Here is a 13,902-nt window from a genome sequence, read left to right on the forward strand (position 1 = left end):
TAATAATTTTATAATGATTGATGTTTTATAAAAATTGATTATAAAATTATGAATTTATAATTTTATAATAATTTATGTTTTATAAAAATTAATTATAAAATGATGAATTTATAATTTTATAATAATTGATATTTTATAAAAATTGATTATAAAATTACGAATTTATAATTTTATAATAATTGATGTTTTATAAAAATTGATTATAAAATTACAAATTTATAATTTTATAATAATTGATATTTTACAAAAATTGCTTATAAAATTATGAATTAAAAAATTATACATTTACAATGAATTATAAAATTGATTACAAAATTATAAATTTACAATTTTATAATAATTGATATTTAACAAAAATTGATTATAAAATTATGAATTTAAAAATGATACATTTACAATGAATTATAAAATTGATTACAAAATTACAAATTTACAATTTCATAATAATTGATATTTTACAAAAATTGCTTACAAAACTATGAATTTTAAAATTATAAAATTGATTTAACGAAAAGAAGTAAAAGCAACAGCAAAAAAGAAGAAACGATGGCAGAGTCTGAAGATGGTCAACACGGATCTTCCGTTTCTATCCGAATCCTTCTTTCACTTTCTTCTGGGCTATTCTTCGCGGACGACTCGATCTAGCTTAACGACCCTCCCACGACGCTCGCCAGATATAAGCCGACAGTCAAAGGGATCCTAAGCACAAAGGGTTGCTGGGCGCAGTCGAAAAGTTTGCGTTGAATTTCACGTAGGCAGCCGCCATCCGCAGACCAACACACAACGAACGATGTTGTAATCCGTTTAAGAGGAAACTTGTGGAGTTCAGGAACGTCTGGCACCCACGACTCGACCCAGTTGTTATTTCGCCACGGAAATCACATTTAATGGGCTGCCGTCGTGTCGTTCGATCGATCGAATCTACTTTATAGAGGAATATCTTACTCTTTTATGCTTTACTTTTATTTATTTTTTTTAGGGATATTAATATTGACTTGTTGAGATTATTTTTACATTTACAAATTTATTTTGACAAGTTTATTTATTTTAATATTGTAGATTGTTTGATGATGTATTGCTTCTGAGGTTGTTTTTGTGATCTGTTAATTTTAAGATTAATAATTATATTTTAAATAATAAATGATCATCAAAATGTCAGTAAGTGATCCATCGACAACCACAGCTGTTTCTAAAATTAAATTATATTGTAAATAATAAATAAATAATCAAAATGTCAGTAAGTGATCCATCGACAACCACAGCTGTTTCTAAGATTAAATTATATTGTAAATAATAAATAAATAATCAAAATGTCAGTAAGTGTTCGACCCACAGCTCAGTTGCTTCTAAGATTAAATTATACAGTAAATAATAAATGCTCCTTGTTTTCCTAATCCTTCAAGACTCGGCAAGAACGTTAATTTACCTTAATGGACAAAATTGGTCGCGATATTAGAACTCCTTAAGAATCAGGACGAAGTAGTTGGACCATTATAGAACTTCTTGCAGGCTTATCGAAGTTTGTTAAGCGACGCAGCAGAGGATAAAAAGCGTAAAAGACAAACTGGAGAAACAAAGAGGGTGAAAACCGATAAAAACAGGAACAAAGTTCAAGAACACGGATATTTTGATGGGTGAGGTTAATTTTCCGATTAACCTTAATTATCGAGAGCATGCCTTACAGCTGCTAAATCTTACGTTACGTTTTCTTTTTCGCGAGCTTTTTAGCATTCACGCGCTAATGCGAATATCTCGTTATTTCTTTTCACTGTTCGAAAGTTTAGACGCTTGCAGGGATCGTTGGAAAGTCTTGGAGTTAGAGAATACTTACCGATGTCCACAGTTTCTTAAAGTACTTGTTCGATGAGACTTCCTAGAAGACTAACGAGAACGAAAGTTTACGGAAGAATAAATTCGCAGAAACCGTCAAAGTGATCTCTTTATTGTTTCATATTTATACACATAATAAGCATACGATTACATCGTATTAGGTACTAGATCGTATTATTATTCAAATGAAATATATTTCATTTTATTTATTCATTTTTATATCGAGCTTTTGTACAATAAATAAAGACTCTAGAGCATTCAAAACATAACACGGCGTACACTTTTGCGATTGCCATTCAAGTATACAATAATTTAACGAGTTCCCCATATGTATATCGTTATCGTCGTTATATTAAATGCTCAACGCTGTTTCATACTGACGAGGATATATATACAGGTAGTTTCTTTCATAGAACTTTAAATAAACCATAACGGTTCCATCATTTTGATTCCAGAATCACGTAGTCACGAGAAGCTGCGACTTTACACGCGTTCAACAACGCGAGTCTCCGCTCAAACGCATTCGTTTGCTTTCGGTTTAAATAGGAAATAACTATACCACGCTGTCTGTGGAACTTTCAAAATTAATTAAATTCATAGAGTCGCACTTTTTTGTTTACGGACATCTTGTTCAGTGACGGCCATCTTGTTGACGGCCATCTTGTTGACTGACGGCCATCTTGTTTGCACCGCCATGTTGTTTACATCAGCGTCCGTCTCAAACTTTAACATTTGACTTTATTAAATATGCGGTATTTATCGTTGAAAATTACCTGACAACCGTGAAGACAAATTTTGAAAGTGTTTGAGACAGATGTTACTTACAAACAAGATGGCCGTATACGAACAAAATGGCCGCGAACGAACAAGTGCGACTCTCCGTCTATTAAAAGAAAATCGTATCGGAAAACAATGCTAACTTAAACAGAAAATAAAAGTAAATTCGCAAACATTCTACAGCAAAAGTACTATTAATTCTACGTAAACTTTTCGAATAAAAATTCCACATGCTCGCATCGAAATTGAAACGGTTATTAAAACGACATGGGTAAAAAAGTTTCACAATAGAATTTTGTACGTTGTCGTATAAAAAGGCATACGAGACGTAAGACTGGCAGAATCGAAGGTCCATATAAAAACATCGTCCGAACGAATATTTCGTTAAGTATAAAAAGAGAAAATTGTGTTCATTCTTATTTGAGAAGCGAGTGCGATTGAGGACATTACTCGAAATTGATCGAATACTTCGATCATGACACGAACAATATTAATATTCATCTCTAACGATTTAATGTTAACTATCTTACAATGGTACAACGTACACTGCTCTTCCCCGTCATCTTTCTCGATTTCTCGAGTCAGGAGAAAGACTCTGAATGAATGACGATATGATCCGATTTAAAACCAAAGTCTCACGACAAAAACTTATCCTATCGGAAAATTGTCGCACGATAGTCGGCTACAACCGATCGCCCGCGAAAACCGATCCACTATTGTCTTCTTAAATCCACGAATCGAGAATTTACATACAAACATGCATTTTTTCTATCTAACGCGACTAATGTTCACGGAGAAGCTCGTTCACAAACGAGGATTATCTTTGCTGGAGGATCGATGCGTTCGACTCTTTCATCGGTTACTCGACAAGGAACTCCTCTTCCCCTCTTTTGTTATTCCACCTCCTGTTGAGTAATGCTAGCTCGAGATTTCGAGTTACTCTGTCAGAAAATTCATTAAGAAAAACAGGGTTGAAGGAGCATGTTGGAGGATGAAATTAGATACAAATGCGTTTTGCGAGGAAAGTATCAAGATTATTCACGAATCGAAAGTTTAATCTCGGGTCAATACCCGCGTACAAGTTAGGTACCAAGTGTAGGCTTCCAGAAAGCTCTGTTAAATCCTCTAATCTACTTTCGCGAAATCCCCTGTTCTCTTTAACACGTGCGGGGTATTCGCTGGATGAAGCGAAAACAATATTAATTTCAAAGCTTGCTCTTGATTTTACTAATGAAGAGCCTATGTTAACGCTAGAACACCGAAGTCACAGTTCAGAATTTTTATTAAGGTTCTTGAAAGCTTTATACATTACTCTCTTTCGCTTGTATGGATTTAGTATACGATTTTGTCAGAGCGAATTAAGGAAAGAAGTGAAAGAGTCGACACGCTCGAGACATTGAACTTCGATCCTGTTCGACGAGAACGATCGTCTAGGCTATTATAAATACGCGGACAGGCATCATCGAGTCCGTATTGTTTCAGTCGAGAACGCTCGAGGGATCTCCTTCGAGGAGGAACGAAATCTCGCGATAACAAGGGCCAACCCCGGTATTTCGAGCGGAAACGAATCGTTCCCTTGGAAGCTGGCATTGTCGCGAGAAATGGAATCCGGGACAGCGTGTTGGCCCGCGTTTCTCGTCCACGAATTCCTTCGGCTCTTTTCGCGTTTCCTCTTTTTATCTTTCGGCGAGATTCTCGTTACGATTGCGTCGTGCAGCGGACGCGTCGTTAGCTGCGTTGGCAATTAAAGGGCTTTTTTTCCCGTCCGCGGATCGAGAGTTACCTCTTATCCAGTTGTATCGACCTGGACTCTACTGAGAAACCTTGGATACTTGTCGAGAATCTCAGGACGGTTGAAATTGCTCGCTGGGAAGTTGATTTGCTGAGATTTGACGCTTGTTGCGCGGTGTACAGGCTGACTCAAAATTGGTGCGCGAAGAGTACGTGGAAAGCGTCCTGCAGTTTGCAGTTCTTCTGTTCAATATAATCAGAGTGACTGTAAATACTGACATTTTTAACAATAGTTACTTTGTGGATATTCATTACAACTTATGTCAGTACAGTAAAAAATCTCTGCATGAAGGACTCATACTTTTAACAACAGTTACTTTGTGCATACACATTATAACTTATGTCAGTACAGTAAAAGATCTTTGCCTGAAAGATTTATACTTTTAACAACAGTTACTTTGTGCATACACATTATAACTTATGTCAGTACAGTAAAAAATCTCTGCATGAAGGACTCATACTTTTAACAACAGTTACTTTGTGCATACACATTATAACTTATGTCAGTACAGTAAAAGATCTTTGCCTGAAAGATTTATACTTTTAACAACAGTTACTTTGTGCATACACATTATAACTTATGTCAGTACAGTAAAAAATCTCTGCATGAAGGACTCATACTTTTAACAACAGTTACTTTGTGCATACACATTATAACTTATGTCAGTACAGTAAAAAATCTCTGCATGAAGGACTCATACTTTTAACAATAGTTACTTTGTGTATATTTGTTACAACTTATGTCAGTGCATAGCAAAAAATTTCTGCATGAAAGACTCATACTTTTAACAAAAGTTACTTTGTATATACTCTTTACAACTTATGTCAGTGCACAGTAAAAAATTTCTGCATCAAACAGTATGGCAATATGTGCAGTATTTGTTGTAGTGAAAGATTGGACCAATATTTGAGATCAAACAAGAAGATTTGAAATCTGCTACATATAAGTTTTGTCATATGTAAGTTTTCATGTCATGTAAGTTTTAAAATCCTTTCATCTCAAAGAGTCTCCCATAAAGAGTCTCCCACTCCCCAATTTCTCTAAAAGAATCCACGTACCCTCCCAACGTATTTAAACCACCCTGTATACAGAAACAGTTCATCTCCCAAAAACCGTACGTCCTTTAACAGTAAGAAAGTCGCGGAGGAGCCCAAATCAGCTAACGAGTTTGATGAAATTCGCAGATGCTCTTAGATCGCCACTACCAAGAGCCGAAGAAGACGCTGAAGAGCACTCCCATCAAGCCGAGTAAACCGATCAGATTGACGGAACCTCTTCGCCAGACGGCGCTGTTCATACAGGTCTCTCGAATGCTGGCGATCTTCAGGCCGCGACGAGTCAACAGATTGTGAACTCCGCGTTTGTCGCTCTTCTGAAGGATATGCTCGCGCGCCAGCAGCAGGGAGTACAGTTGATTGTCGGGACTGGCGGCGCAGAAAGTCAACACCATATCTGATGCCACTGCTTTCATCACGTGTACGCTGCCGGTGAACTGAGTGTACTGTTTCTGCACCAATGTACCTGTTGGCAAGATCATACAGTGAATAATTTCGAGGTGTTTATGATGAAAGATGATTGAAGTCATACAAAAATTTTGGGATCCGAAGTAATCGTATTTTGGGACCTCAATTTATTTTGTGATTTAGTTTGCAATTAACTTCTTGCTTTTTGACGAGCCAGACTTAAATGCAATCTTGCTTGAATATTTAATACATCAAATGCAATGCAATGCAATCAAATGCAATCTTGCTTGAATATTTAATACATTTCAATTTGCAGTTCGAGACTAATTATAATTTGTCAAAGATTATTTTGTATTCAGAGTTGAATGTAAAATAGTTGCAATATTTTGAATTTCTTTAACGATTAAATTCTTGTTAATAGTTTTGATCGACAGACAGAAACTAATACGGCAAGGGGTTAAGCTGTCAGAAGGTTCCAATTAAATTTTTGCTCCTGTTATACAGATATACATGCAGATATTCTGTGTCAACGTTGGAGGTATACGAAGGATTTATCAGTCGTTCGATGCAGGTTTCCCGAGGGACCGAGACAAAGAGAAATCGGGATCCGGAGTAAATCAGCAGCGGAAATCAGTGAATCGGTCTGATTATCGCTGGCTAGGAATGTCGACGTATTCCCTCTCTGGAAATCTGTCACATTATGCGCCATTATGTCGTTGATGTACTTACTCCTCTGATTAGGAACACGCAGAGACAAAATTATGCACGTGTGTCGCATTCAGGATCTATATCGAAGAAACATCTGCATCGACTCTTTACAATTGAAGAATAAAATCGACAAACGTCAGAATGTTGCTTACATTCGTTTTTTCGGTTCCCCGGTTCTTGTCATTCCATCGTTTTATTAATCGACAGCAATAAATAATCGGGTGAAGCGATTCGTAAGCGGTGAATCAAAACGTGTTCGATCGAGCCGAATTTCACGGCGGCTACAATTAATTTCATCGGATTAAACGTCAATACCTGGGAGATAGTGTCCGTTTACACAACGAAACAGTTTAATGGACGAGACTGTAATATTACGATAACACGTCGTGTTGACGTTATTGCGATTGGCACGTACTAGGCGCGTGACAATCGTTTCTCAAACTAATAATGCTCGCTGTTTTATTCGTGGGACGTTGGTTGAATTGGAACGAGGAAATTGCAAAAATTTTCATTCAAGGAAACGGGATCTTTAACCCCTTGTTACATCTTATACTTCAGCTTGGACTCCAGTGGTCAATTTTAGTCAAATTAGAGTTATTAGAATTAATTAGAATTACTTTAACTTGGAGTAATTTGCATAGGGCATAATACTAAATTATTTTAATTTTTGTAATATTGATGCAATATCAATTATAATTTGTAATACAGTATCTGCGATTAGGTTATGTCACCCCAGACTAAATAGGGTAAGTTAATATCGAATCCAACTATTCGACTGCTAAAACCTCGATTAGAGTAAATCAACAGTGAATGGGTGCAACCTTACGGAAGAGGGTGTAACTTTAGGCCATAACGAGTGTCGATGCATCGAAGGCTATACAGGGTGTCTCACAACTAGTAGATCCCTGAAATGGAAGATAGCTGAATTAATTCTGAATAAGATTTCCCTTTGCAAAAATGGGATTTGAAGCTCCGTTTTTGAATTATTAAGGAAAAACGCGGAGCAATCAGAGTGCGAGGATTGCGCATGCGCAGACGCGAGAGCGACAGCTTCGAGCTAGCGAGTGGTAAATGCAATGTATAGTATATTCAACGCTTGGTGAGTGCAACGCGTACGAAATCAATGCGTGGTGAATGTAACGCGTGGTAAATACAAGGCGTGGCAAGTACTATGCGTGGTAGGTGCAGCACGTGGTAAGCAACGCGTGATAAATTCAATGCGTGGTAAATACAACGCGTGGTAAATATAATGCGTGGTCAATACAACGCGTGGTAGTTGCAGCACGTGGTAAGCAACGTGTGATAAATTCAATGCGTGGTAAATACAACGCGTGGTAAATACAATGCGTGGTAAAGAACGCGTGGTAAATGCAATGCGTGGTGAATACAACGCGTGGTAAATATAACGCTTGGTAGGTGCAGCATGTGGTAAGCAACGCGTGGTAAGTGCAGCACGTGGTAAATGCAACGCGTGGTAATTGCAATACGAGGTAAAGGACGCGTGGTAAATACAGTGCGTGGTAAATACAATGCGTGGTAAGTGCAGTACGTGGTAAATACAACGCGTGGTAAGTGCAGTACGTGGTAAAGGATGCGTGGTAAATACAGTGCGCGATAAATACAACGCGTGGTAAATATAATGCTTGGTAGGTGCAGCAACGCGTGATAAATTCAATGCGTGGTAAATACAACGCGTGGTAAATGTAATGCGTGGTCAATACAACGCGTGGTAGTTGCAGCACGTGGTAAGCAACGTGTGGTAAATTCAATGCGTGGTAAATACAACGCGTGGTGAATACAATGCGTGGTAAAGAACGCGTGGTAAATACAATGCGTGGTGAATACAACGCGTGGTAAATATAACGCTTGGTAGGTGCAGCACGTGGTAAATACAACGCGTGGTAAGTGCAGTACGTGGTAAAGAACGCGTGGCAAATACAGTGCATGGTAAATACAACGCGTGGTAAGTACCACGCGCTCAGCCGCTAGCTCGAAGTTGTCGCTCTCGCGTCTGCGCATGCGTAATCCTCGCGCTCTGATTAATCCGCGTTTTTCCTTAATAATTCAAAAACAAAGCTTCAAACCCCATTTCTGCAAAGGGAAATCTTATTCAGAATCATGTCAGCTACCTCCCATTTCAGGGACCTACATATTTAATTATATATAATGAACATATACATATAATTGTGAGACACCCTGTATAGAGTTTTAATTGTCGTAGTCCGATGACCCACGATCTTAACTTTGGTTCCACTCTACTTCCTGCGCATTGTCCTATCGCGTTTATACGGCTCATCGATTCGGCCGAATAGACTCAATGAATAGATCCAGCTCTATTTCCAAGCCACAGTAAGAAAAAGCCGAGACAATGTCAATACGAAGTATAAAAATAAATTTGAAAGAGTTAATTTAAAAGTTGGAAACATTTGAGAATGCTAGGTGAAGAATCGAAGCCCTCGAAGAAATTTCATTTTTCAAGCAAGGAAGCAGGTCACGTTTCGATCAGAAGCACGTTTCTAATTTCGTCGCTGGGTCAAACACCCGTACGCTTGACCAGCCCGTTCTTTCATTTATTCCGCGAGAATTGTTCGGCTCAGAGATTCGATAGCTTTTGCAGGATAATCCGCAGAAATAAAAACGATAAGCAACATTCATTTGTTGATTTCCGTTGGAAATTGTTAAACCCGTCAACGTTGAATTATTTTCGGCAGTTTCGCGTTGTGTAAAAAGTTCGGTTTTCATTTTCATATATGTGGAAAAAAGGAACGATTTCAGTTTGGTCCGCGCTCGCTTTGTTCGAAACTTTTCGCATTTTCCCAACTGTTAGACGTGAAACTCGTCAAACTCTGTTTTTCTATTTGCGATTTAGTTGGCCAGAAAAATGTTCGCGCTTACCGTTTTGCAGAGAATTGGAGATCCAGAAGCCCGGTTTCCTGGTGATGTCCGGTATTCGGAAAGTGTACTCAAGATTGCCGGCTCCCTCGGTCCACAGGAGCCTCAATGAAGACAAAAACTTCAACGAGTTCTCGATCGCTCTCAGCTTCACGATCGGACACGAATTGACCACGTACGATCCGGTCAAGGGTTTCAAAGGATCGGCGTGGTGCTCCAACACCTCCACCACGTACCACTTGCCCATTATCTGAAAACAATCAATATCTCAAAGTTAATTTTAATTCGACAATATTTAAAAACGAATACGAAAAATTTGAGAGAGGTAAGACGAAAAACATTTGCCAAGCAAACAGCAATAAATTTAATTGAAAGCGGTCGGCTTATCGAAGGGATTTCCCGTCTAGCCTAGAATATATCACGAGCGATTTAAAAACACGTTAAACTGCAAAATCGAAGAGCCATAAAAGTGTCAGGCTACGTTATGCGACCGGTTGCACCGTTAATGCGAAAAACTCGCCAGTTTCATGAAGCACGTTTCATTTTCTTAAACGTGTTCTAATATTTCATGCGAATAAAAGAGGTCGAGTAAGGCGAATAAATGGAGGGTCTATTAAAAACGCCTAGTAGCACGTTGCTGTACTTATAGATAATTTAGTATGCAAAAGCTACTTACCGCCGCACTTGTTTGTGCACAAGATGGCGGTAAACGAACAAGATGGCCGTACTCTGTAAATTTTTATCGCTCCATAAAGTTTTTAACACGTTGCTTTTCTATTGCAGTAGCACTTTCATTTTTCATTTTTATCGAATACTTTTATGATATCTTATTGCATTTATATTTTTTTAAATTTTGAAGGTATAAATATTGTAACAAAATTGTTAACATTTCAATTATTTTATTTATGTAACATTGCAATTGTATGCAAGATTATGGTATGATTATGCTATGATTAAAAGAATGATAGGTTAAGTTTGTGCACAAGATGGCGGTCAACGAACAAGATGGCCGTACGACTCAGTAAATTCTTTAACACATTGCCACACTTTTCAGTTGCAAGCAGTGTTTTAATTTTTGATAAACGTTACCAGATACTGTCACAATATTTCAACTATTTTATTTATGTAACATTGCAATTGTATGCATGATTATGCTATGATTAAAAGAATGATAGGTTAAGTTTGTGCACAAAATGGCGGTACACGAACAAGATGGCCGTACGACTCAGTAAATTCTTTAACACATTGCCACACTTTTCAATTTACAAGCAGTGTTTTAATTTTTGATAAACTTTACCAAATACTGTCACAATATTTCAACTATTTTATTTATGTAACATTATATGATTATGATTAAAAGAATGATAGGTTGAGGTTTGGTAGAACACATCGTTGGTGAAACATCACGAATAGGTCGTTTCTTGCTTGATTATGTGACGGCCAGCGGTTAAGTGACGCTGGTTTACACAATGTATAATTAGGTGGGTCGTAAAACAATGGATTTCGGTATGGGCATGTACCGCGGTCGAACAAATATAATCATGACGAAGCCGAGGGCCATTTATCTCGGCCGCTAAACGCGCCGCATGTACCCCACCGAATTCCATGCCAAATCGCCAACCTCCAATTTAACCGACTTTCGATCAACCTGGAAAAACGTATCCGAAGAAAGTTACTTGATATATGAAAGCCCGAATCGTTTCCAAACAGTTTAACGACAAAGGCATAGCAAAAAAAAGCGCACGAAAGAACCGTTCGTATATCCGGTTGATGATAACCACGTATCCGGTGCACACGGATAGGAAGCGGAGAAAACCAGCCAGCCATAGTATTCGTTGAAAAGCAGAAACGTCTCCCGCGAGAAGAATAAGCGATCTGTTGCTCGCGATCGATTTCTGTTTTAATGGAAAGCGTCGGAGGAAATAAAGTTGATAAGTGTGCACAGCGACGTTCTAACATTTCCCTACGGTACGCGGAAGATGCTCGCAGCTGTAAATCGTGTGCTTAGTCGAGATCCAGAGATTTAATTTTCCTCTAGGAAATCTGTTCAACCAAGGCTTTTTCAAGATGCTATTTTTAATCTGCTGCTTTAAAACGATCGAATCAGAATTGTACCCAAAATTCAATAAAAACAAGACTGAACCGTGATGTGTGTCACATATGAACTAGAGTGTGCGTCACGAAAGTGCGTCACAATATCTACTACATCGTAGACGAAGCAGTCACAAAAGAATACCTTTACAAATAACGAAAGTTCCTAGTTTTAGAATTGTACTCGGAATTCAATAAAAACAAGACTGAACCTTGATGTGTGTCACATATGAACCAGAGTGTGCGTCACGAAAGTGCATCACAATATCTACTACATCGTAGACGAAGCAGTTACGAAAGGATACCTTTACAAATAACGAAAGTTGCTAGTTTTAGAATTGTACCCAGAATTCAATAAAAACAAGACTGAACCGTGATGTGTGTCACATATGAACTAGAGTGTGCGTCACGAAAGTGCGTCACAATATCTACTATATCGTAGATGAAGCAGTCACAAAAGAATACCTTTACAAATAACGAAAGTTCCTAGTTTTAGAATTGTACCTAGAATTCAATAAAAACAAGGCTGAACCGTGATGTGTGTCACATATGAACTAGAGTGTGCGTCACGAAAGTGCGTCACAATATCTAGTATATCATAGATGAAGCAGTTACGAAAGATACATATTTCACGAGGTAAAATCGACCTAATTTTCCGGCTAAATTTCGACGAAAAGGTTAACCCTCCAGAAATGAAATATAGCAACCCCTTTGTGCGAGTTCAAAGATAGAAATGGAACGATCGAATTGTTTTTATCGAGCTAAAGCTAAAAAATAGTCTTTGAGAACATCAGTGGTATTGTAGCTCGAACGAATGAGAAATGAGACTCGTGGATAGCCTTTTAAAATAGATCGTCCACCAAAGGAATTTAATTAAAACGCGAAGATCGTTTTTCTCCCCGAGCGTGCATTGACTGCCTCCTGTGCCTTAATATACACGTGAAATGTTCTTGTGCAAAGGATACCGATAATTTTCGTAAACGATTATAAAGCTTTGACGCTCGCAAAGCGAAAAAATAAGAAAAATATGAATTTTAATCCACGTTTCAGAAAGATTGTTTCTCCTTTGTCGTGTCCTAAATTTAATGACCAAAGCCGTTAGATTTCGGAAACGATGACTCGATAAGCTCCGTGTAATATACGAGCGCATATTTTCTTCCCGGTGTCCCCGTGGAATAAGAGCAGGAAGCGTACGCCAAGATTCATCGGGTTCGAGCCGTTTCAGCCTCGACAGCCGGCAATTTTTCTGCGAAACTTGCATTTGCATCTTTACGACCTTCGATTCCGTTCTCTTTGCCGTCGTTTTTTCGCCCGTCGTTCGACTCGTATCGCAAAGCCGATGACAAATTGTTCGCTGACTGTCCCTCGGCGGGAAATCAAAATCTACTTGGACATGCGAAAAAGGAACAATTCTGATATTCGCAGAAATATTTTTGCGAAATCAAATTTACGGACGCGTTTACGACCATCTTTGTCTAATGCCATCTTGTTTAACGTCTTGTTCTGCAGCTGTACGCATTCATAGGATTTATTATTTGAACGCATCTTTACTGTAATATACGAATTGGTAAGCACGTGGTAAGGAACGCGTGTTAAATTCAATGCGTGGTCAATACAATGCGTGGTAAATATAATGCGTGGTAAATACAACGCGTGGTAGGTGCAGCGCATGGTAGCAACGCGTGATATATTCAATGCGTGGTAAATACAACGCGTGGTAAATACAGTGCGTGGTAAATACAACGCGTGGTAGGTGCAGCGCATGGTAAGCAACGCATGATAAATTCAATGCGTGGTAAATACATTGCGTGGTAAATACAATGCGTGGTAAATACAATGCGTGGTAAATACAACGCGTGGTAAATTCAATGCGTGGTAAATACAACGCGTGGTAAATACAACGCGTGGTAAATTCAATGCGTGGTAAATTCAATGCGTGGTAAATACGACGCGTGGTAAATACAACGCGTGGTAAATTCAATGCGTGGTAAATTCAATGCGTGGTAAATACAACGCGTGGTAAATACAACGCGTGGTAAATTCAATGCGTGGTAAATACAACGCGTGGTAAATACAACGCGTGGTAAATACAACGCGTGGTAAATTCAATGCGTGGTAAATACATCGCGTGGTAAATATAACGCGTGGTAAATACAACGCGTGGTAAATATAATGCGTGGTAAATACAATGCGTGGTAAATACAATGCGTGGTAAATACAACGCGTGGTAAATACAATGCGTGGTGAATACAACGCGTGGTGAATACAACGCGTGGTAAATATAATTCTTGGCAACTGTAAAAAGAAACAATTGCGATGTTCGCAGAAATATGTTATTTTTGCGAAACG

The 13,902-nt window shown here is 38.3% G+C and overlaps 1 protein-coding gene across 1 annotated transcript in view; it reads right to left on the minus strand.

Moving 5' to 3' along the window:
• Positions 1–1,921: 1,921 nt before the first annotated feature.
• The window catches only part of LOC100883979 (uncharacterized), a 52,238-nt gene continuing 40,257 nt past the window's right edge, over positions 1,922–13,902 (minus strand). Inside the window, exons 2-3 of the mRNA XM_003700117.3 lie at positions 9,466–9,712; positions 1,922–5,920 (exon numbers count right to left, since the gene is read on the minus strand). Coding sequence (XP_003700165.1) covers positions 5,601–5,920; positions 9,466–9,712 — 567 coding nt within the window. The 3' untranslated portion in view covers positions 1,922–5,600. The remainder of the gene's footprint in view (positions 5,921–9,465; positions 9,713–13,902) is intronic.

This window comes from Megachile rotundata, chromosome 14 (assembly GCF_050947335.1).
Source record: "Megachile rotundata isolate GNS110a chromosome 14, iyMegRotu1, whole genome shotgun sequence".
NCBI classification, from domain to species: Eukaryota; Metazoa; Arthropoda; class Insecta; order Hymenoptera; family Megachilidae; genus Megachile; species Megachile rotundata.